A 24,794-nucleotide genomic window follows, 5' to 3' on the forward strand; every position below is an offset into this window, starting at 1 on the left:
AATTGAAACATCAAGTACTAATTAAATGCAATAAACATACATTAAAAGTGTCATAATAAAAATAATTATAAAAAATTTCAGTTACAAATATTCAAATTTTACAACTTATACATATTAAAACTCTTACTACTCTTCATTTCTTAATCTCTCATACTAATTGTCAAAATTCCTTAAATTTAATATAACATTTTTTGTAATAGCTCAAAAAAAAAAAAAACAAATTTGTGGGCCACTCTTCCTTTACTTTTTCCCTAACCCTAATCACACAAAAACACTCTCTCTCAACCCTCAGTCCCTCACTAGCCGTCGAGCTCCCACCCCCGCTCCTCCCACACCCTCTTCGTAGAAACACACACTCACGGACGCACTCCCCTCGCTCACCCTCACGCCGTCGCTCATCCCCCCACACACGCACCTACACTGACGCGGAGAAGAGAGGGAGGTCGCTGCTGCTGTTCATGCCCATCGTTGCCAACTGCACCGTCGCGGATGAGCGTCTCTGTCGTCGCGAGCTGCAACCGCCGCCATTGAAGCCACCCTCGCCGTTGTCCTTGAGCGCCAGTGAGAGGGAGAGCTCGAGGAAGAGAGGAACGTTGTCCCGCCATGCACCGTCGTCACTGGAGCTGAACCGCCGCCGAAGGCCCGCCGCCGTCCGTGGAGAGTCGTCGCCGTCTGGGTCGCTGCCGGAGGAAGAGAGCTTGCACAAGGGGTTGCTGGAGTGGCTCGCTACTGCCGCAAGAGCCACTGCACCTCTGGCCACTGGGAAGTTACATTGAGGTCGCCGTTCTTCTGCCGCCGCCGCTGTCGGGGTTTCTGGTCAATGGGTATGACGCTGTTGTTGCCGGAACCACCACCGGTGCTGCCGCTACTTGTTTCCCTTAAGACCGAGTGGTTGTAGTTGCTGAGAAAGTGATTTGGAGCTGAGGTTGTGGCTGCCGCAATTTCGGGTTGAGAGGAAAGGTTCCGTCGGCGCGTTTGGATTATAGTTTTAACAATCGAGAACTATAGCCAGCTCTATCTTGTCGCTACTCCGGTTCAAATTCTACGCTCATTCGTTCCATTCCACTTTAATCCTCCTTACCTTGAATTTGGCACTCTGGGTTTGGTATCTTCGGTCCCTAGGGACTACGTTGTGAGTAGGCTTTACATTTATAATTGTTTGATTGTGCATCTATAATTATTTTGACATATATCTATTATGATCTTTGAATTATACTCACTATATTTGTCTAGAATGGTTTTAAATTGATTAGAATAATTGATTTATTAAAATTAAATAATTCATTTTTATGAAGTTTATACTTTCGGAACTATACATGAGACCATATATATTTTTAATGAAGTTTTGCATTATTTTAAATTGTTTGATCTTATCTGAATATTTGTTTTTGAGACCATATATATTTTTGATAAAATTTTGCATTATTCTAAAATGTTTGAGTTTACTTGAATATCTGTTTTTGAAGCATTGAAGTATTTGTTGGTATTTACTTAGTTTAAAGATTGTGAAATATATTTGAAATGTGTTTGATTAAAAAAAAGTATGATTGGAAAGGATTCTGATGAGAAAGTATAATATGATTTGATTTGATTCGATACCTTATATATTTGAAAGATCAAAGATTTGTTGTATTTGAAATTATATGTTTTGAATTGGTTTGGGAGGCTCGTATTAGAAAACCGTAGTTAACGGCGGTTATGACGTTAACTTAGATGCATCTAACTCAGACTCCAGCTAGCAGGGGGTGTTGCTAGCCTAACGTATAGGCCACACGTTCGATCTGTTATTTTGTTAGGACACACAAGAGGAAAGGGCTACCCATAGAGGTGGAGCCGCCCAAGTGTGGACTTTTGATTTGATTTCTGTATGAGAACTCCCTTATTGATTCACTTATTATTATTATCAACTATTACTTTCTAATTAAAATTACTTTAATGATAATGTTTGTATAGTCTCATGTTGATTATAGATGTATTGTCTGGTCACTGAGTTGCAAAACTCACCCCATTTTTTTAAAAATATTTTTCAGGAACAAATATTTGACTATGTGAGACTTTCTATTCAAGAATAATGGTCTGCAATGAGTACCTATTCTTTGTCGAATTCCTAGAAGTATATGCTCCATATGTCACAGGCAGGACCAACCATTCTTAGTTATTTTAATTTTTTTATTAAAAATATATAACTATTTATTTTAGAACTTGTAAAATATTTGTACTTGCTTATTGAACTTATATGTGACTATGTTAGACTTGCTATAGGATTATTTTCCTGAGCGCCAGTCATGACTCATTTTGGGTCGTGACAATTTTTATATGTTTTTCATTCTTATTCATTTATTTTTTTTAATTATTTACAAACAAAAAAACTGCAATAAAAGACAAAGTATAGCCATTAATGCAAATCGAAAATCGAAAATTAAAAAAAAATAAATTACAATTTTGTATAACTCTAATATAAATAACTTATATCTTTTTTTAAAATAAATAAATTCAAAATCTATTTATAATATGTTTTCTAAAATATTTTTAATATAACATTTATTAAAATATACTATATAGTATAAATAATCTACCTCTCCGCACATTGCGCGCTTCTCGCTCTAGTTAAAAGTAAAAAGAGAAAAAAAAGAGAGATTAGTTACTAACATGCTATTATCATAACTAATGCGATTGATGCATTTGAGAGAGATTAGTAATTCAGTATAGTAGTAACCTAATATAGTAGTACTATTGAGCCTGGTCCCATAAGTCATAAGTTAACACATTAATTGAAACTTCCAAGAAGCTGTAATAATGTTGCATCCATAAAATAAATTAGAATCAAGGACAAAGTAAGTGTGAACCGGCTAGATGCTAGGCAATTCAAATAACTCAATTCATACAATTTTTCCATGGACACAGATGTTGGGACGACTTGAAGTCAATGTCCTAGCTAACAAATAAGGAGCACCACACAATCAAGAAGGGAATACAATGAATAAAGCTGAATTAGTGGAACTTGGAAGGAGCAACTCTTCATCACATCAAATTACATGCAGCATATCTGATCTATTAATTTGTTCTACAAATTAAAGAGAGAAAAACTTACAATGTGTGGATTAAAGCAATTTCTCAAATAAGAATATTTTTGTTATAAAGAATGTCTTACCTAAAAGAAGAAGGCTAAGTAACAAAGTAGACCTTATTTTACCAATTGCATAATTCTTTACCATGATCCACAACTAGTTCATTATGATAATGATAATGTATCTGACATCAAGGACGAAATTTCCACAATGACTATAACTCTACGTCTTGCAATCACATGGCTTGTTTCGGGGAAAAAAAAGGTAACAAACAGTTAGGATTAAAGGCAAAATTGAAAATTTTGTTGCATGCACCTTCCAAATTTCCACAAAGACTACATTACCATTGGTCCTAAAAGGGATCGAACTTTCCACGCCTTGCAATCACATTGCATCTTTCAAAAGTTGGGATAGGATTGAAGGTTTTATGCAATTATGTTGCACCTTCCAAAATGACAGTAGCATTTAATTTAGAGCCAGAAAGACGCCCCACAAATTTTATCTCGGAGATTGATACCATGTCTTGTTGCTAACTTTTAATTTCAAAGCATTGTTCTTTCCTTCTATTTCTGAAAGTTTGATCACTTTGCTGTTGTTTGAGATCATGACTGGAGTTCTTGGTGAAGCTTTTCTCTCTCGACTCATTGATTTTGCCCTGGAGAAGCTCATATCTGCAGACGCTATCAACTTTGTTGTGGGCAAGAAACTTAGCTCTGACTTGGTTGATGATGCAGAGCTCAAGCAACTGGATAACCATGATGTGAAGGAGTGGTTCAACTCTCTCCAAGATGCTCTTTACACTGCTGGTGACTTGCTGGACCGCGTCTGCACCAAAGCAGCAACTCAAAAGGACACTTTCTTGGGTAAAATCTTCAACTCTGAAGATAGCCAGATGGTGGATGAGATAGAAAGGGTGGTTGGAAGGATAGAAGATCTTGAGAAAAGCAAGGGAAAGCTTGGGCTTGAAAAGATTTCCGCATCTAGCTTCTCCTGGAAAACTCCATCCACTTCTCTTGTAAGAGGGAATGTGTATGGCAGGGAGGATGACCAGAAGGCCTTAATCAAGATGCTGAATGACAACAATGAGCATCACTTGTCTGTGATCTCTATTGTTGGCATAGGTGGGGTTGGTAAAACAACTTTGGCTCAATGGCTGTACAATAATGCAGAGTTGATGGAGGGATTTAATCGGAAAGCATGGGTTTGCGTTTCGGAGAACTTCAATATTGTTGAGACTACAAAGAATATAGTAAAGGAGATCTCTACAAATACTCAGGATCTTGATAGCTTCAATTCAATTCAAGATGCTTTGAAGAAAGAATTGTCTGAAAAGAAGTTCTTTGTTGTCTTGGACGATGTTTGGAGTAATGATCATCATCAATGGAAGGATTTTCTAGCCCCTTTTCAATATGGGGTTAAGGGAAGTACTATTCTTCTAACTACTCGCGAGAAAGATGTTGGTTCAGTTGTCCAAACAAATTACCACCCTCACTATCTCAATCCATTATCAGAAGACTATTGCTGGTCGGTGTTTGCAGCCAATGCTTCTTTTCCAGAATCAAATGGGAGGCCAAGATTTGAAGAAATAGGCAAAACGATTCCCAGGAAGTGCAACGGTTTGCCATTAGCAGCAGAAACGCTTGGTTGTTTGTGCCGAAGGCATGATGCTGAGGAATGGGAAAAAATCTTAAGGAGTGATATTTGGGAATTTTCTACAAATGAGAGTAAGATTATTCCAGCATTGTTAATTAGTTACTTTCACCTTCCTGCACATTTGAAGCCTTGTTTTGTTCATTGTGCACTGTTTCCGAAAGATTATCTTTTCGATAAAGATGAATTAATTTTGCTGTGGATGGCCGAAGATCTTTTAAGGCTACCAAATGGAGGAGAGAGTTCAAGAGCAGAAAAAAGAAAAAGGGGAGAGAGTTCAAGACCAAAAAAAAACAATAGAGGAGAGAGTTTAGAAGAAGTTGGTTGCAAGTGTTTTGAAGAATTAACTTCCAGATTATTTTTTAAACCAGCTTCTTATGGGATTGGGAGGTACGTGATGCATGATCTTTTGCATGACTTGGCAATATTCCTTGCCAGAGACTTCTATTGTAGGATACAAGAACTTGGTGAACAAGAAGAGATGAAGGTTCTCAGTTCTCACTCGTCATTTGTCACATTTACCACGTGGAAGCTTATGTCCTCCAATCACAAAAGTCTCTAACTCCATTACGAAATTGGAATCTTTGAGGACATCGTTGTATATCAATGATTTGTTTAGCGTGGAAAGTGTAGTATCAAAGTTTAAATACTTGAGGGTTTCATCCTTTGATAAAGTTGATGAATTACCTGATTCAATAGGGGAATTGATTCATCTACGCTATTTGAATCTCTCTAGGTGTAACATTAATAGGTTGCCGGAATCGTTGTGCAACTTGTATAATCTACAAACATTAATATTGAATGGATGTACTAAGCTGACCATGTTGCCCAGTGGCATGCATAATCTTGTGAATTTACGGCATCTTGATCTTAGGGGAACTTCTTTGGAAGAAATGCCTGGAGGAATAAGCAAATTGGAGCACTTGCATACCTTACGTTCCTTTGTGGTGGGCAATAATGAGGATAATGGAATCCAGGAATTAGGAGGGCTCTCAAATCTTCATGGATCGTTGGTGATTAAGAAGTTGGAGAATGTTGTTGATGTCAGACAAGCAAGGAGTGCAAGGATGTTGGAGAAGAACCACATTGACCACTTATTGTTGGAATGGTGTTCAGATGATGAAATGGTTTCAAACACAGAGACGGAGAGAGATATACTCGATGGCTTGAAAGTGTTGATAATGAAGGGATACAAGGGCGAAACATTTCCAGATTGGTTGGGTCGCTGTTCCTACAACAATATGACAAATGTATATCTAGAGTCTTGCAAGAATTGCTGCGTGCTGCCTTCACTTGGACAGCTGCCATCTCTAAAGTCCCTGCACATTGAAGGTTTTCTTGAGCTCAAGCGTATTGGTGATGAGTTTTACAAGAGTGACAGCGATCATCATTCCTCGCCTATTGCACCGTTTCCTTCACTCGAGGGATTGGTGTTTGATAACATGCCATGCTGGGAGGAGTGGAACGTACCTGACCCAGAAGCTTTTCCTCAGCTTAAGATACTTCGAATTGAACGTTGTCTAATGGCATATTCAGGAGAAGGGTTTCTTGTTTGTCGGATGTTTCGAAAGTAGAAATGCGGGAAGATGATGAACCATCAACCATCTGTGTTGCCTCCAAGAACTACGCATTTCAGGGTGTCCGTCAATTGTATCCCTTCCGAGTAATTGTTTACCCAAATCTCTGCAAAAGCTGACAATCTCGAGTTGCCCAAACTTTGAATTCCTCGAGCAACAGCAGCAAAAGTATGATTTGGTAGAGCTACAAATAGACTACAGCTGTGATTCACTGTGCTCCTTGTCGTTGGATGTCTTTCCCAATCTCAAGAATCTCCAGATAAAATGGTGTAGGAATCTGGAATCAGTGTCAATGTCAGAGGCACCACACGCTGCTCTTCAACGTCTCACCATCTTTGGATGCGACAAATTAGTGTCATTTGCAGGAGAAGGACTGGCTGCACCCAACTTGACTCATCTTCAAGTTGGAGGCATTACCACGTGACATGAAGAGTCTACTCCCAAGTCTACAGTCTCTCGTGATACCTGGTTGCTCAGACATGTGCAGGTTGGCAGAGGGTGGTTTGCCGCCTAACTTGAAATCACTTGAAGTGGGAATTTGCGAGGAACAAATGAGGGATCTCTCATGGATGGCCAACTTGCACGCCCTCACTCATCTCACAATTAATGGTTATAAGTGTAAGAACGTAAAGTCATACCCAGAGGTGGGTTCGCTGCCTCACCTTCCCTCCCTTACCACTCTTTGTATTGAATTCTTTGATAATCTGGAGACATTGGAGTGCAACGAGCTTCTCCGCCTCACCTCCCCTTCAACAATTGCACATTGCATCATGTTCAAAGCTGGAGAATATGGAAGGAGAAAAGCTGCCTCCCTCTCTCTTGCGACTTGAAGTTTATTTTTGTGATTTGCTGGGAAAACACTGCAAGAACAAGCATCAACTAATCTGGCCCAAAATTTCCCACATCCCAACCATTCAAGTCGATTGAGCAGGTAAATTTCTAACTTCACGGTTCTCATATCACCACAATTAAATCATACATGCATTCTTTTTCCTTTTCCTCAAAAGAAAATACCTCTCTCTTTCTTTACACATTATTAACTACTTGGACTGATATAAATTTGCATTCTTGTTTTTTTTTTCCATTCATTGCGAAACCTCTCACTTTGAAGTTGTACTCGAAAGAAATATCTTTTGTTATTCTCAGAAAAGGTCATTCTTATAAATTCAAAGATACGGAATATATATATTGTGCATCCAACATTTGAGAGTTTTTTTACATACATCGATACATGAAATTTACTGTTTTCATCCATCTTCTGCAGGTACATTGTAATGAAGTAAAAGTGCCCAAATGGTAGAGATTTCATCATGTATAATCTTATACAAACATTTTAGCTTCAGGTTGGTAAATTTACTCTACTTCGTTCCATTCTAGAATTTACTTTTCCTGTTCTGTTGGGAAAAAGAAAAATGTTATCAAAACTTGATTTTAAAAGAATTAGATATATACCCTTAATGGTAAAATTGTGTTTCTGCCTTTGCCACTATTTGATGTTTATGCCTTTATGCTGAACTAATCGGTACTTCCATGTAGTAACTTAAATTTCGATTCTTTAACTGTTTTTGGAATCTATAAATTTGTACTTTTTGTTACGATTCTATTATTGTCGTTCATTTATAATTTTAGTGAGATCAATTGAAATCTTTTAAAAATATTCAAAGTAAAATTAAAACTTTCACCAAACACTTGGGACATTTAATACGGTTATCCTTGTTTCCTTTTTTTTCTATTCTTTAATCTTCTTTTAAAATTTTTTATAATATAACAACATGATGCGGTTTGCGACTTAGAGTGATAGGCTAAAAGAAAATAAAGCTTATTGTCTTGCCTGAAATGGAAAGTGAAGCTTCAAAATAATCTAACAATTTTTTTCCCTTCTGTTTTTGCCATCTTTTGCAGGTTTTCATTGCACATGTATATCTATATATATGGAGATGTGAATTGGATTAATGTGTTGGGAAGCAGTAGTGTTTTCTGATTTCAGCCTTCATTTTAATTGGTGTCTATACTAGTTTAAATTAATGACTGATGTGTATCATATGATTCATTTCTACACCACATGTGGAGTTGCTTGGATTATTCAATTCAATGCTTTGCTTGAAATATAGGAACCATAGATGGTTGTTTGGTTATCAATAGCAGTCATGTTTGAACTTTGAACCAATATGCTAAAACAATTCAAAGGCATGATGATGATCAACATCATTGTTGAACCTTGTTGCAGTAGTGTTACTTATATGTTAAAGTTATGATAATCTGCATCTTGCCAAGCATGGAGTTAAATTAATTAACTTCTATCAAAGGTAGGTGCAACAACTTTCATAATCCCTTGGAAACATATATATAACCAAAAAAAAAAGCATGCCAAACCAAAATGATTATATCAACCCAGGAGAAATGAATATAGAAAAATGCTTTAGATATTTATTTTTGTCTTGTATGTCAAACAGGTATATAATTAGAATACAAAATAAAATAATTACAAATAAAATATCAAATTTTTACTTTTATTGTTGATATTGGATTAACAATGGCATTTTTTCGGATTATTGACTGTTGGGCCATTAATCTCAAATGTGAAACGGTTTAATTTGAAGTAAATGATCAAATTAGTCCCAGAAAGATCACTCATTCTCCAAATTCGTTCTTGAAAGATTTTTTTAATCAAATTCATCTTTTAAAAATTTTAAATTAATCATGTTAGTCATTCCGTCACTTTCTTTGTTGATGGTGTAAAAATTTGCTAATGTCACAATTTTAGTGACACTCCAACATATACCTAGGAGTCTTAACTATTAAGATAATAAATTTATGAAATTAAATCAAATCAAAACCTAATTGAGGAGAGAACTTGAGGCATTGGAATCCCTCAATTTAGGGTTGATTTGATTTAATTTCATAAACTAATCATGTTAATAGTCAATTAGGACTACAAGGTGTGTGTTGTGATGTTACTTAACGCACCACATCAACAAACTCCGACGCTATTAGTAATGAAAGTGATGGAAGGATTAACAAGACTAATTTAAAATATTTAAATGACAAATTTGATTAAAAAAATTTTTGGGGGACCAATTTGGAGACTAATTTAATCATTTACTCGATTAATTTGGGATGTAGAAATCAAATCTTTCAATTGAAAAATTAAAAAAAATTTGAGGTACACATATCAGATGCTCCCATTTTAATACTTCTGGTAGTTTTTAAAAATACAAAAAAAAAATATAATGTTGAATCTCAATCACTCATCTGCCTTCCATGAAAAAAAAAAAAAACTACATGCCACCAAATCCACAGCCTATGCAAAAGATTATAACATGAAATTTTCAGGGTTCAGTTGTAAGTTTATCTTTTTATCCTATGATCTTCAAATCCCATTTCAAAAAACAGTTCCTTTTCCCTCCAACACTTTTCTCATTTGTAACTCAATGCTTCAGTAACTATTCTCATGAACCACATCCATGTAATCATTCCCTTAGCAGACTCAAAGCTTTTGTTCCAATCCCTAATGAACCCAGCTTTAGGGACCCTGAAATTGTTCATTTGTTTTGTGCTAAAGCCCTCAAAGTTGCTGCTGTAAGGGCTTTTCTCCCTGAAGGGAAACAGTTGCATGCCCATTTGATAAAGTTTGGTTTTTGTCATGTTCTGTCATTGCGAAATCAGATCTTGAGTATTTACCTTAAATGCAAGGAAACCAAAGATGCACTTAAACTGTTTGATGAATTGCCCGGGAGAAATGTGGTCTCGTGGAATATTGTGATCCATGGCATTGTTGGATGTGGAAATGAAAATGACTTGAATCCTCATCTGGGGTTTTCTTATTTCAAGCGGATGTTGTTCGAAAAGGTGGCTCCGGATGATATAACATTGAATGCTTTGATTGGTGTGTGTGCATAGCTTCATGATATCGAAATTGGAGTACAACTGCACTGTTTTGCAATGAAAAGAGGACTTGATTTGGATTGTTTTGTAGGTAGTGCTTTGGTTGATTTTTATGCAAAATTTGGTTTGGTTGAGAATTCAAGGAAGGTTTTTTGTGCTGTTACACATAGAGATTTTGATTATGTTGAATGTCATGATTTCTTGTTATGCCCTGAATTGTTTACCAGAAGAGGCCTTCAGGATTTTCAACTCAATGAGATCGGATGGTGCTAATGGCGACGAATTCACTTTTAGCAGCCTGCTAAGTATATGTGATATTTTAGAATATTATAATTTTGGAAAGCAAGTTCATAGTCTTATTCTGAAACTGTCATTTGAATCCGATATTCTAGTGGCGAGTGCATTAATCAATATGTACGCAAAAAATGAAGATGTCATTGATGCAAAGAGAGTATTTGACAAGATGGCGATTCGAAATGTTGTGGCATGGAATACCATGATTTTTGGGTGTGGAAATAATGGCGAAGTGATTAATGTTATGAAGATTCTCAGAGATATGTTATTCGAAGGAATTTTCCCCGATGAACTCACTATTTCCAGCGTTCTTAGCTCGTGTGGCTATGCTTCTGCCATAACTGAAACTCAGCAAGTTCATGCCTTAGCAGTTAAGCTGTCATTTCAAGAATTTGTATCTGTTTCCAATTCTTTGATTACTGCATACTCCAAGTGTGGTAACATAACTAATGCATTCAAATGCTTCAGATTGATGTTAGAACCTGATCTTGTTACATACACTTCACTGATAAATGCATATGCATTCCATGGTCTTGGCAAAGAAGCAACTGAGATGTTTGAGAAGATGATATCTTGCGGCATAAAACCTGACCGGATTTCTTTTCTTGGCATTCTCTCTGCTTGTGTGCATTGTGGATTCGTGAACACAGGACTGCACTACTTCAAATTAATGACAGATGTGTATCATATTATTCCTGATTCAGATCACTATACTTGCCTTATTGATCTCCTTGGAAGACATGGTTTCGTAAACGAAGCCTTTGAATTCTTGAAATCAATTCCAATTCAAGCTGAATCGAACATGTTAGGAGCATTCATTGGGTCTTGTAAACTGCATGAAAATATAGAACTGGCTAAATCGGCAGCAGGAAAGCTTTTTGCAATAGAGCCAGAGAAGATTGTGAACTATGCTGTCATGGCTAACATTTATGCTTCTCATAATCACTGGCTTGATGCTGAAAGAGTTCGAAAAACCATGAGGGACAAGAATGTTGCTAAATTCCCAGGCTGTAGCTGGATACAGGTTGGTAACCAAGTTCATTCATTTGTGTCTAGTGATAAGGTACACCCTAAACTTTTGCAAATTTTTGCTACACTAAAAATGTTGCTTAGCTCAATGAAAGAAGAAAATGGTGTGAAATTGTAAATGGTATATAGATCATGATCGATAATAAATTGGGAAATACTTTTTGGTTTTTCTAAAATTGTATCAACAAGGATGTGATTAAAAGTTTGTGTTGTACTTGTACCCATAGTAAGTTTATCCAAACACACCTATGTGGTGATAGATTTTTGGAATAGCACATATAAGACTTCTCTCTTGTAATGAATATCCAAGCCAATTCTACTAGGTTTTTCAATCAATGTCTAGGACTAGAACGGAGAGTAGTACCTCCTTTTATAGTCTCTAATCAACCATTTAACCCCCTAAAGGGACTATAAATTTACATGGAAGACTGATTTAGGTAAAATTTATCTCCTCTTTGAATCCCTAACCAAACATATCCTTAGTGTTTCACTGTTTTGACCTTTGTTGTTTCTTCATTGAATATCTAACTGTTCTACAGCATGTCTAAAGTTGCAAACAAAGTAAGCATATAAGACATTTAACAACTTACAAATAATTCTATTTAAAAAAAGTAACCTCGAAGACAGCAACCACGTGAAGCTAATGTCCGAACTGGATTGCCAAGAAATTTTAACCTTATATTATTAGTATTACTTACCATGATTCATGTGCAGCTACATGTTCCTAGATTTATGTAATTGATTAATTCAATCTATTTTTATTATATAAAAGTTAGAGAAAAGCTCAGTATACAAGCGATTAGGGCTTGTAACTATTACAAGTTCATTAACGCCTAATCCACTAAAACGCGCTGCAACTCCTACGTCACTTACACGCGTTATACAAAGATCCCGCGTTTGTATAACTACCAAATTTAAAAGATTTGTTTCCTTCTTTGTTTTCCTTCTTTCCAAATTTCATCGTTCTTCTTCTCGCGCATCTTCTCCTGGTTTTTCGATCGTTCTTTTCCTCTCCTTTCTCATTGGTTTGTTCTTCGTTATTGACGTTAGTTCTTCTCTCTGTAACTCCAGTTTCGTTTTCTTTTCGATTTTCTGGTTTCTAAAATCAAAGTTTGAACTCGTTTCGTCATTATATTTGAATCTCTGCAGCCTCTCTGTTGTTGATGACCAGTTTGTTCTGAAGGTTGGAATGACCTTTACCACCCTTGAAGATGCTGGAAAATTTTACAGGAACTACGCCAAGGTTGCAGGTTTTTCTACAAGAGTTCGGAGCATAAATAGGAAGGAAAACGAGATTAAGAATCAATTGATTACATGTAGCAGAGAGGGAAAATGAAACCCTCATAGCAAAGACTCATTTGATAGGAATTGGAATGATTTTCTGCTAAATTTTGGTCTTGTGGACAACAAGTGGCTTTCAGGTAGTGTTGGGTTAAAATCTGCAGCAGAGGTGTAAATTTAATTTTTTATCGGGTGTATTTATAGTCTGTGTTTGGGTGTATTATGCAGATCTCTATGCAGACCGTCATATATGGGTTCCAATCTATCTGGATCACCACTTCATATTATAGTACCTGTAAATCAGACATTTTGAATACACCAGAGAGAGTTTAATTAATTTTGGTCTTGTGGACAACAAGTGGCTTTTAGGTAGTGTTGGGTTAAAATCTGCAGCAGAGGTGTAAATTTAATTTTTTATCGGGTGTATTTATAGTATGTGTTTGGGTGTATTATGCAGATCTCTATGCAGACCGTCATATATGAGTTCCAATCTATCTGGATCACCACTTCATATTATAGTACCTGTAAATCAGACATTTTGAATACACCAGAGAGAGTTTAATTAATTTTGGTCTTGTAGACAACAAGTGGCTTTCAGGTAGTGTTGGGTTAAAATCTGCAGCAGAGGTGTAAATTTAATTTTTTATCGGGTGTATTTATAGTCTGTGTTTGGGTGTATTATGCAGATCTCTATGCAGACCGTCATATATGGGTTCCAATCTATCTGGATCACCACTTCATATTATAGTACCTGTAAATCAGACATTTTGAATACACCAGAGAGAGTTTAATTAATTTTGGTCTTGTGGACAACAAGTGGCTTTCAGGTAGTGTTGGGTTAAAATCTGCAGCAGAGGTGTAAATTTAATTTTTTATCGGGTGTATTTATAGTCTGTGTTTGGGTGTATTATGCAGATCTCTATGCAGACCGTCATATATGGGTTCCAATCTATCTGGATCACCACTTCATATTATAGTACCTGTAAATCAGACATTTTGAATACACCAGAGAGAGTTTAATTAATTTTGGTCTTGTAGACAACAAGTGGCTTTCAGGTAGTGTTGGGTTAAAATCTGTAGCAGAGGTGTAAATTTAATTTTTTATCGGGTGTATTTATAGTCTGTGTTTGGGTGTATTATGCAGATCTCTATGCAGACCGTCATATATGGGTTCCAATCTATCTGGATCACCACTTCATATTATAGTACCTGTAAATCAGACATTTTGAATACACCAGAGAGAGTTTAATTAATTTTGGTCTTGTGGACAACAAGTGACTTTCAGGTAGTGTTGGGTTAAAATCTGCAGTAGATGTGTAAATTTAATTTTTTATCGGGTGTATTTATAGTCTGTGTTTGGGTGTATTATGCAGATCTCTATGCAGACCGTAATATATGGGTTCCAATCTATCTGGATCACAACTTCATATTATAGTGCCTGTAAATCAGACATTTTGAATACACCAGAGAGAGTTTAATTATGAAAAAAAATTTACTTATAATTGGATCAAATATATTTACACCATGTGTTCAATTTCTTACAAGAGTATATAACAGTTACATTAATCAGTGACAATATCATTAGAATCTATCTGACAAAATGGACTCAATAACAATGAGGATGGCCTGGACAGTCTTATTGCATCACTTCTCGTCGCTCATATTTCTGAATTTCTCACTCAACAGATGGGTTGCACACTTTAGGTCCTTGATTTACTGTAAACAAAGCAAAATTAGAGTTAGATATATTTCTATTATGAAAAACTGATTTGATCGAAGACATATATTTGTTCTTACATTTTTTTCAGCTTGGTTTCTGCCTGCCATTTTTTCTGAAATGAAAAATACACCCATAGATATCAGTAAGATACACCCATAGATATGAGTCAGATACACCCATAGATATCAGTCAGATATCACTCAAATACACCCAAATGATTACAGAAATACACCCAAAGGATTATAGAAAATACACCCAAACGGTTACAAGAATTCACCCAAAGTTGAAGTACATCTTATGCATAATTCAGAACTCTTTCTCTTTCTTCTCCTCATCTTCTGCTGCTTCTTCTTCTTCAAAAATGATTTTACCATGAAAAATCGAAAAAAAAAGAGAAAACAGAGAGAAAAGACGTAAATGAAGAAGAAGAAGAAGAAGAAGAAGAAGAGGAAAACGAGGAAGAAGAACGTGCAGAAACGAAAGAAAAGGAGAAGAAGAAGAGTAAGAGGAAGAAGAACGTGCAGCAAGAAGAAGAAGAAGAATTTCAGAAACCATGAAAATCGAAAAAAAAAAACGAAGAAGAAGAAGAAGAAGAGGAAGAGGAAGAGGAAGAGGAAGAGGAAGAGGAAGAGGAAGAGGAAGAGGAAGAGGAAGAGGAAGAGGAAGAGGACGAGGACGAGGACGAGGACGAGGACGAGGACGAGGACGAGGACGAGGACGAGGACGAAGAAGAAGAAGAAGAAGAAGAAGAAGAAGAAGAAGAAGAAGAAGAAGAGAAGAAGAAGAAGAAGAAGAAGAAGAGGAACCGTTTGAGTGGGGCGCGCGTAGTTACACTCCATTCAAAATGAGTTAATGCGCGTGTTAATGAAGTTTGGGCTGATAACTTGTAAAACTTGTACGGCCTTTTTACTTGTATGTGTAGCAGACCCCTAAAAGTTAATATCAACTCCTTATACAATGAGTTTAAGCCATATTTTCTCCTTTAATAATATCAAGTTAGCAATTATGATGATTTAACAAAACTTAAAAATTAATCAATTATCTTTTAGTAAAATTTTTTAAAAATATTAAAAGACAAAATTCTTATTTATTATTATTTATTAAAACATAAAGTACTAATTAAATACAATAAATATACATTAAAAGTATAATAATAATAACAATAATAATAATAATAATAATAATAATAATAATAATTATAAAAATTTCAATTACGAATATTAAAATTCTACAACCTAATACTTTTATTACTACATTATTTAGTTTACTTATGCATATCATATAAGACTCTTACTACTCTTTATTTCTTAATCTCTCATACCAATTAACAAAAACTCTTTCAAGTAAGTTTAAATTTGTCACATTTTCTTACTAAGTATATTCAAATAGATCATAATTATAAAATTTATTCATAAATTTATATTTTATTTTTGATATTTTTTATTTTCATTCATTTTTCTAAACCCAACTAAGTTTAAATTTGATATATCTCCTTACACTAGGTATATCAAATATATCATGATTATAAAACTAATTTATAATTTTATATTATATTTTTGGTGTTTTTCAATCTCATTCATTTTTTTCAATTTTTTATTTAATTATTTGTAAGGCAAAAAACACCATATGAGAAGACAAAGTATAATAACTAAAGCGAATATAAAAATAAAAGCAACAAATAAAAATGTAGTTTTGTACAATTCTAATATAAAAGACTTATGTCTTTTTTAAAAATAAATGAATTCAAATTTTTAAACTAATAAATTATATTTTAATTGATATTATTTTTTAGTTGAATAATTATATATATATATACAGATTATCAAATAAATATTCTGTAAAATATTTTTAATATAAATAATTTAAATTTAATATTAGTTTTACACATTATTTAATTAATTTTTAAATAATATAACACTTATTAAAATATATTATAGTATAATTAATTTACTTTTCCGCGCTTCGCGCGGCTGACTCTGGTTTCCACAAAGCTCTAGTGAGTAGTGACCGTTGCTAACATTGAAACAACAACACTATTTCTATTTAATAATCTGTTGCACCTTTCAAACAAGAATTGAAAAATGAAGAGTTAGTACAAAGCCAGCTAGGAACTCCACTGCTTAGAATTATTTTAAGTTACCTCGGAGACCCATACCATGTCTTGTTGCTAAGGAATCATTGACTCCTCCTAAGCATATACTACTTGATTGAGAAAAACTTAGCAGTTCACTACATTGCAACCATTGTTCTCTTACCTTTCTCTGAAAATCCATTCACTTTGCTGTTGTTGAGATCATATCATCATGGCTGGTGCACTTGTTGGTGGAGCTTTCCTTTCTGGCTTCATTAACGTTGTCTTTGACAGGTTGCTCACAATGGATACGGTCAACCGGGTCTTGGGCAAGAAACTTGGCCCTGGCTTGGTTGAGAGGCTGAAAATTTCTCTGCATGCTGCTGAAGCTGTGCTTGATGATGCTGAGTACAAGCAACTGGGTGACGATAGTGTGAGGGATTGGCTCAACAGTCTGAGAGATGCTGTTTATGATGCTGATGACTTTCTGGACGCTGTACTCACCAAAGCCGCCACTCAAAAGGAGGTACGTTCTTTGTTGCCTAGTTTCTTCCTCAACCGACATAGGAAGATGGTAGATAACATGGAAGGGGTGGTTTCAAGAATAGAATTTCTTGTAAGGCAAAAAGATATCCTTGGTCTTCAAAAGAATAAGGATAATAACTTGTCATCATCATGGCGAGAAACCACATGTCTGATGGAAGGGAACATATATGGCAGGGAGGATGATCAACAAGCTTTGATCAAAACAATAAATGACAACAGTGAATCTCAGTTATCTGTGATTCCTATTGTTGGCATGGGTGGGGTTGGTAAAACAACCTTAGCCAAATGGACGTACAGTGTCGTGGAAGGATTTGATCTGAAAGCATGGGTCTGCATCTCTGAAACATTTGATGTTGCTGAGATTACAAAGAAAACCATTGAGGAGATTACTAAAAATTCTTGTACCCTTGGGAGTTTAAATTTGCTTCAAAATAAACTGCAGGAAATCTTGTCGGGAAAGAAGTTCTTTTTTGTTCTAGACGATGTCTGGAGCGAAGATGCCGATAAGTGGAAGCAATTTATAGCTCCTTTTCACTGTGGGGCTAAGGGTAGTTCAATTCTACTTACAACTCGTATGAAAGAGGTTGCTTCAGTAGTTCAAACATGTCCCGCTCACTTTCTTAATGAGTTGTTAGAAGAGTACTGTTGGTTATTGTTTGCAGCCAATGCATGTTTTCCGGAGTCAAACGGTAATCCAACATTAGAGGGAATCGGTAGAAAGATTGTCAAGAAGTGTAAAGGGTTGCCATTAGCTGTTGAAACACTTGGGCGCTTGTTGCGAGGAAAGGATGATGCTAAAGAATGGAATGCTGTTTTAAGGAGTGACATCTAGGAATTTTCCTTGAAAAATTGTAAAATTATTCCAGCATTGTTAATAAGCTACTTCCAGCTCCCTGCCTATTTAAAGCGTTGCTTCGTTTATTGTGCATTGTTTCCCAAAGATTACAAATTTTATAAAGATAAACTAATTTTGCTGTGGATGGCTGAAGATCTTTTAAGGCTACCAAAGAGAGGAGAGAGTTTAGATGAGGTTGGTTCTGAGTGTTTTGAAGAATAAGGTTTTTTTTTAAACCAACGAAGTTTCTTTATGAGAGTTACGTGATGCATGATCTCTTGCATGACTTGGCAATATTCCTTGCTGGAGACTTCTATTGTAGAATAGAAGAGCTTGGTGAACAAGAAAAGAAGAAGGTTCTCACTCGTCATTTGTCACAGTTGCCAAATGGAAGGTTAGATCATCCAATCTCAAAAGTCTTTAAGTCCATTGTGAAATCAGAATCTTTGAGGACATCTTTGTATATCAATGATTTGTTAAGCATGAAAAGCGGAGCATCAAAGTTGAAATACTTGAGAGTTTTATCCTTTTGGGGACTTGGTGCATTACCTGATTCAATAGGTAAATTGATTCATCTACGCTATTTGAATCTCTCTTGGACCTATGTGAACACATTACCAGAGTCATTATGCAACTTGTATAATCTACAAACATTAATATTGTATAAATGTTCGAAGCTGACCATGTTGCCCAATGACATGCATAAACTTGTGAATTTACGGCATCTTGATCTTAGGAGAACTTCTTTGAAAGAAATGCCTAGAGGAATAAGTAAATTGAAAATGCCTATTTTAGATTACTTTGTGGTGGGCAAGCACAAAGACAATGGAATCCAGGAATTAGGAGGACTCTCAAATCTTGAAGGATCATTTGAGATTAAGAAGTTGGAGAATGTTGCTGATGTCAGAAAGCCAGGAGTGCAAGGATGTCGGAGAAGAACCACATTGACAAGTTATTGTTGGAATGGTCTTGGGATCGTGAGATGGTTTCAAACACAGAGACTGAGAGAGACATACTCGACGGCTTGCAACCGCACACTGGCTTGAAAAAGTTGAGAATCGAGCGATATATGGGCGAAAGATTTCCAGATTGGGTGGGACACTGTTCTTACAACAAAATGACTAGTGTAACACTAGCATCTTGCAAGAATTGCTGCATGCTGCCTTCACTTGGACAACTGCCATCTCTCAAGTCCCTGCGCATTGAAGGTTTTCGTCAGCTCAAGCGTATTGGTGATGAGTTTTACAAGAGTGACAGCGATCATCATTCTTTGCCTACTGCACCGTTTCCTTCACTCGAGGAATTGGTGTTTCGTGAGATGCCATGCTGGGAGGAGTGGTACGTACCTGATCCAGAAGCTTTTCCTCAGCTTAGGAGACTTGTAATAAAATATTGTGGAATGTTAAAGGGAGATGTGCTTAACAGCATATTGTGGAGAAGGGTTTGTTGTTTGCGGGAAGATGATGAAGGAAGGTCTGATGAGATGGTAGGTGGTGGGGATGCTTTATCAATAAGGGCATGTGAATCATTCAATGCAAGGACCAATTGGTTACCCAAATCTCTGCAAAAGCTGAAAATCTTGTGGTTCCCAAAATTTGAATTCCTCGAGCACAAGTATGATTTGGTAGAGCTACGAATAAGATACAGTTGTGATTCACTGAGCTCCTTGTCGTTGGATGTCTTTCCCAATCTCAAGAATTTGGAGATAATAAAGTGTAGGAATCTGGAATCAGTGTCAATGTCAGAGGCACCACACGCTGCTTTTGAATGTATCTCCATCTATGATTGCCCTGAATTAGTGTCATTTGGAGGAGAAGGACTGGCTGCACCCAACTTGACTCATCTCACCATCTCTGATTGTCCTGAGTTAGTGTCATTTGCGGGTGAAGGACTGGCTACACCCAACTTGACTCATCTCAGCCTCATACGATGCTGGAAGTTGGAGGCATTACCACTTGACATGAAGAGTCTACTCCGAAATCTACAGTCTCTTCATATATCTGGTTGCCTAAACATTTGCAGGTTGGCAGAGGGTGGTTTGCCGCCTAACTTGAAAGAGCTTCATGTGGGATTTTGCGAGCAACAAATGAGGGATCTATCATGGATGCCCAACTTGCATGCCCTCACTCATCTCACAATTGTTGGTTGTCTTTGTGATAGCGTGACGTCATACCCAGAGGTGGGTTCACTGCCTCACCTTCCCTCCCTTACCACTCTCAAGATATGCTCCTTTCCTAATCTGGAGACATTGGAGTGCATCGAGCTTCTCCGCCTCACCTCCCTTCAACAATTGCACATTTCATTCTGCAAGAAGCTGGAGAATATGAAAGGAGAAAAGCTGCCTCCCTCTCTCTTGCTACTCAAAATTGAAGACTGTGGTTTGCTGGGAGAACACTGCAGGAACAAGCATCAACTAATCTGGCCCAAAATTTCCCACATCCCCACCGTTAAATTTTCTGAATAGAGATTTCTGAGCCGGTAATTGTCTAATCTTCATGTTTCTCATGCTACCACAATTAAATTCACAAACGCATAACTTTCCATTTCCTTCAAGAGAAAAAAGACAATTGAACTCGTATGCCAAATTGCATTCTTTTCTTTCATTTATCTGGGAACCTCTCACTTTGCAGTTGTAGTTCAAGAAATATCTTTTGTTTCTTTCACAAACTCATTGCTCTCTCTAATACTTATTAACATTCATATTCCAATAAAATCACATTTACAAAACAAGATAAGAATTAACATGAAACAAAAATTGAAGGACTGTGAACATCTTTTTTGTTGAAAAGATTCTTTTTTGTTGGTATGTTTCTCTCTTCCTCTCTATAATTTTATTTTTGCTGTTTTGCACAGAAAAAATAAAATAATAGCATGATTTGTCAAGAGAAAAGAGTTACAAAATGGTGTTTCTGTCTTTGTCAATTCTTCATGATTAGAGCCAGTTAATGTGCTGCAAGATTCATGTAGGAATAATAAAAGGAATCAGCATGCATGAGGTATATAAGCTTTCAAAATACTAGGATCAAGTTATTGTTATGTAGTCGGTTTTTTTTTTCTTACCACAGTTTGAATCATTACATAAAATGAATAGTATTAGATACCTAAAATAAACTATTTCTAATACTAAGAGAAAACATTCTATAATAATAACTATTTCTTCCTTTCTGGATTTGGATACATCATCAGACAAATTCACAAGGTGATGAAGGTATGTAGCTAATGCAGACATGATTCAAGAATATGCTTTCCACATTTAAAGATGACAATCCTGTACCTGAAATAGTCATTAGAAGGTAAAGTTCTGGTGATGCCATCAGGAGCAATTTCATTCCAATCAACTTCACTCATTGATCTTTATCTTGTTATGTGCAGTTTGTACATATATTAACCTGCAGTGGGATTCAAATTATTCAAGAAAAAGCATTGTCATAGAATATTTGATCTTTTTGGACTAAATTGAAGAGGATAGCTACAAATATACAGGGTTATTGTTATGTAAAGTCAGGGTATTATGTGTATGGAAAAATTTTTCTTTTATAACTTGTAGTATTATAACAATCAATCACTCTAGTTTCTTTATAATTTTTCTTTTATAACTTGTAGTATTCTAACCATCAAATTTTCTGAATACAGATTTCTTAGCAGGTTATTGTCTAACTTCACGGTTCTTATACCACCACAATTAAATTATACATGCATAAATTTCCTTCTCCTCAAAAGAAAATACCTCTCTCTTTCTTTAGACATTATTAACTAGTTGGACTGATATAAATTTGCATTCTTTTTTTTTTCATTCATTGGGAAACCTCTCACTTTGTAGTTGTACTCGAAAGAAATATCCTCTGTTATTCTCTGAAAAGGTCATTCTTATAAATTCAAAGACACGGGATATATATATTGTGCATCCAACATTTGAGAATTTGTTTACATACATGATAAATGAAATTTACTGTTTTCATCCATCTTCTCCAGATACATTGTTATGAAGTAAAAGTGGCAAAACTGCAGATATTTCATCATATATAAACTTATACAAATATTTTAGCTACAGGTTGGTAAATTTACCCTACTTCATTCCATTCTAGAATTTACTTTTCCTCTTCTGTTGGGAAAAAGAAAAATGTTATCAAAACTTGATTTAAGAAGAATTAGATATTAGATATATGCCCTTAATGGTAAAATTGTGTTTCTGCATTTGCCACTATTTGATGTTTGTGGCTTTATACTGAACTAATTGGTACTGCCATGTAGTAACTTAAATTTGATTTTTAACTCTTTTTGGAATCTATAAATTGTACTTTCTGTTACGATGCTATTTACCGTCGAACATTCATAATTTTAGCAGAGAAATAAATTGAAATCCTTTAAAAATATTCGGAGTAAAATTACAACTTTCGTCAAACACTAGGGACATTTGGTATGGTTTTCCTTGTTTCCTTTTCTTCTATTATTTAATCTTCTTTTAAAGTTATTTTTACAATATAACATAACACGATGCGGTTTGCGACTTTGATCCAACATTGTGTTCATGAGGTTTCAGATAATTGCAGTACTATATGCATACCCACCAAAGAGATATACAAAATGAAAAAAAGAAAAAAGACAGACCATAGAATGATAAATTGATAATAATGCATTTTGGTTTTTGTGATGACAAACACTTAGTCATGAAATGTTTTTAATTTGTGTAACCTCTGAATTCTGCAGGAGATACAAGGAGGATTAAGCAGAGAAAGTCAAAGATTATGAAACACAAATAATCTCAGTGGCAGAAAAAGATAGGGAAACTTGAAAGCAAAACACACAACACTTGTATCAATAGAAGCTTGTTGATAGAATGCAATGAAATGTTTAGCTGCTGCATTCATTACTGAGAGAAAGGGTGAATCCTAGTGACATATACGCATTAAAAAGTCATCTCTAATTTTCCAACTACCTCTTTTTTCCCATTTGGTATTTATGCTGTGTAAACATTATTTGATCTTTGTTTGGTAAGTATTAAGCTCGAGGGAGTGTGAGCTCAAAAACACCTCATCAGAAGTTGTTTGTTTTCTTTTCATGGAAGAAGAGTCTTTGGGTTAAAGTGAAACACTGTTGTAGTTATACTAGCTTAGGTTCTTGGTGGTGTTGTTTGACTGAAATTCTATTATTTAACCTAAGGCTGAAATTTGTATGTTGGAGCTTCATTATCTATCTGTAAATAAATAAATAATAATTTATATATTACTTCCAGGGCAAGCATTTCTTATCCTAACTCCACTTTTTGTATTTTTTTGAATTTTTCTTTGACATCTACTTATTTTTCTTCTCCTAGTATATACAGTTTTTCAATGACATCTATAATAGTAAGAATAAAAATTTTTAGAATATTTATTGTGTGTGTATATATAATATATTGAATAAGCTATTTTTAATAAGAAGAATTTAAATAGCATAAAGTAAAAATCTATGTTAATAATATTTTATGTTGTAGCACAAAAACTTTTATTTTTTATATTTTTGTGCGTTTTCTTTTGACATCTACTTATTCTTCTTCTTCTAGACCTATTGCATATAGTTTTTCAATGACATCTATAGTAATAAGATAAAAAATTTTTAGAATATGTATTTTGTATGTGTGTGTGTATATATATATATTGAATAAGTTATTTTAAATAAAAATAATTTAAATAGCATAAAGTAAAAATATTTGTTAATATTTTTTTTAACTGACTGTGTCAAACAATGTCTTAAGTGATACAAACTCAAAATAGTGCTGAAAAATGATTAAAATTAATTCTTTGATTTAAATAGCATATTTAAATAAGTATAATGATAAAGATCTTAAAATATAATTATATGTAAAGTATTACAAAATAATAAAAGTATAAATAGTAAAAATAATAAGAGTATTTTTTTTCATAAATTTGTTTTAAAAATACCATATATATTTTTATTTTGTACCTAATCATCTAATAGAATTATTTTTAAATAAATAGCCTCTTCTTTATTTGTTGGTGTAAATATTTTGCGTAGGCCAGCCACGAATTGTAAAACAAAGTAATAGCGGTAAGAATCTTATGTATGAATATAAGTATATTAAATAGTATGGAATTTGAATAATTTGTAACTTAAAATTTGTTGTGATAATATTATTATGACATTTTTAATATAGATGTTTATTGTATTTAATTAATTAATTGTGGGAGTTATGATTTTAATTTTTTTATTTTTAATTTTCTAAAATTTGATTGGGTGATTTTTAAATTTTGCCAAATAAGCAAATGAGCTGACGTGGCATCATTAGAAAAATAAAGATGGCTTAAACCTAATGTACAAAGACTTTGGCATCAATCTTTATATAATGAGAATCTATTAATATATAGATAGATAGATAGATAGATAAGAATAGATGTTCTGTTGGGAAAAAGAAAAAAGTTATGAAAGCTTGATTTAAGAAGGAATTAGTTATATGCACTTAATGACAAAATAGTCTTTCTGTCTTTGTCACTATTTGATGTTTATGCTGAACTAAATGGTATTGCTATATAGCCCATATAGCAACATAAATTTGATTCTTTAACTGTTTTTCGAATCTGTAAAATGTACTTTTTGTTGCACTGCTATTTACCGTTGATCGTTAATAATTTTAGCGAAAGGATAAATTGAAATTCTTTAAAAACTTTTGGGGTAAAATTAAAACTTTGGCCAAACATTGGAGACACTTAATATGGTCTTCCTTGTTTCTTTTTCTTCTCTTGTTTAATCTTCTTTGAATGATAGGCTAACAGAAAATAAAGCTTACTGTCTTGCCTAAAATGGAAAGTGAAGCTTCAAACTACTTTAACAATCTTGTTTC

The 24,794-nt window shown here is 34.7% G+C and overlaps 4 protein-coding genes across 8 annotated transcripts; all 4 read left to right on the plus strand.

Moving 5' to 3' along the window:
- Positions 1–2,977: 2,977 nt before the first annotated feature.
- On the plus strand, positions 2,978–8,511 carry LOC112738422 (putative disease resistance RPP13-like protein 1). The gene is made up of 3 exons (XM_025788881.3): positions 2,978–7,226; positions 7,560–7,638; positions 8,198–8,511. Exon 1 carries the CDS (start codon positions 3,673–3,675, stop codon positions 5,278–5,280), a length of 1,608 nt encoding a protein of 535 aa, XP_025644666.1. The 5' UTR covers positions 2,978–3,672; the 3' UTR covers positions 5,281–7,226; positions 7,560–7,638; positions 8,198–8,511.
- LOC140176565 (putative disease resistance RPP13-like protein 1) lies at positions 5,540–6,292 on the plus strand. Its single transcript, XM_072208090.1, has one exon. The coding sequence runs from the start codon at positions 5,540–5,542 to the stop codon at positions 6,290–6,292; it is 753 nt and encodes a 250-aa protein (XP_072064191.1).
- Positions 8,512–9,639: 1,128 nt separating the features above from the next.
- LOC112738426 (pentatricopeptide repeat-containing protein At2g46050, mitochondrial-like) lies at positions 9,640–13,139 on the plus strand. Its single transcript, XM_072215510.1, has 2 exons — positions 9,640–11,498; positions 12,653–13,139. Exons 1-2 carry the CDS (start codon positions 10,293–10,295, stop codon positions 12,665–12,667), a joined length of 1,221 nt encoding a protein of 406 aa, XP_072071611.1. The 5' UTR covers positions 9,640–10,292; the 3' UTR covers positions 12,668–13,139.
- A 3,521-nt stretch (positions 13,140–16,660) lies between these two features.
- LOC112738431 (putative disease resistance protein RGA1) lies at positions 16,661–23,188 on the plus strand. 5 transcript variants are annotated; one of them, XM_072215548.1, is made up of 4 exons: positions 16,661–20,434; positions 21,143–21,249; positions 21,929–22,007; positions 22,664–23,188. In XM_072215548.1, exon 1 carries the CDS (start codon positions 16,808–16,810, stop codon positions 17,951–17,953), a length of 1,146 nt encoding a protein of 381 aa, XP_072071649.1. In that variant the 5' UTR covers positions 16,661–16,807; the 3' UTR covers positions 17,954–20,434; positions 21,143–21,249; positions 21,929–22,007; positions 22,664–23,188. The 5 variants fall into 5 exon arrangements, with proteins under 5 accessions (XP_072071649.1, XP_072071651.1, XP_072071641.1 ...); XM_072215540.1 differs by having other exon boundaries at positions 18,740–20,434; XM_072215550.1 differs by lacking the exons at positions 21,929–22,007; positions 22,664–23,188 and adding an exon at positions 21,329–21,552.
- The last annotated feature ends 1,606 nt before the right edge of the window (positions 23,189–24,794 follow it).

The sequence above is a fragment of the Arachis hypogaea genome, chromosome 2 (assembly GCF_003086295.3).
Source record: "Arachis hypogaea cultivar Tifrunner chromosome 2, arahy.Tifrunner.gnm2.J5K5, whole genome shotgun sequence".
In the NCBI taxonomy this organism is placed as follows: domain Eukaryota; kingdom Viridiplantae; phylum Streptophyta; class Magnoliopsida; order Fabales; family Fabaceae; genus Arachis; species Arachis hypogaea.

Excerpts from the sequence above, each read along its gene's own strand:
- LOC112738422 (XM_025788881.3), top strand. The coding sequence starts at position 3,673 with ATGACTGGAGTTCTTGGTGAAGCTTTTCTCTCTCGACTCATTGATTTT.
- LOC140176565 (XM_072208090.1), top strand. The coding sequence starts at position 5,540 with ATGTTGCCCAGTGGCATGCATAATCTTGTGAATTTACGGCATCTTGAT.
- LOC112738426 (XM_072215510.1), top strand. The coding sequence starts at position 10,293 with ATGCAAAATTTGGTTTGGTTGAGAATTCAAGGAAGGTTTTTTGTGCTG.
- LOC112738431 (XM_072215540.1), top strand. The coding sequence starts at position 18,882 with ATGTCGGAGAAGAACCACATTGACAAGTTATTGTTGGAATGGTCTTGG.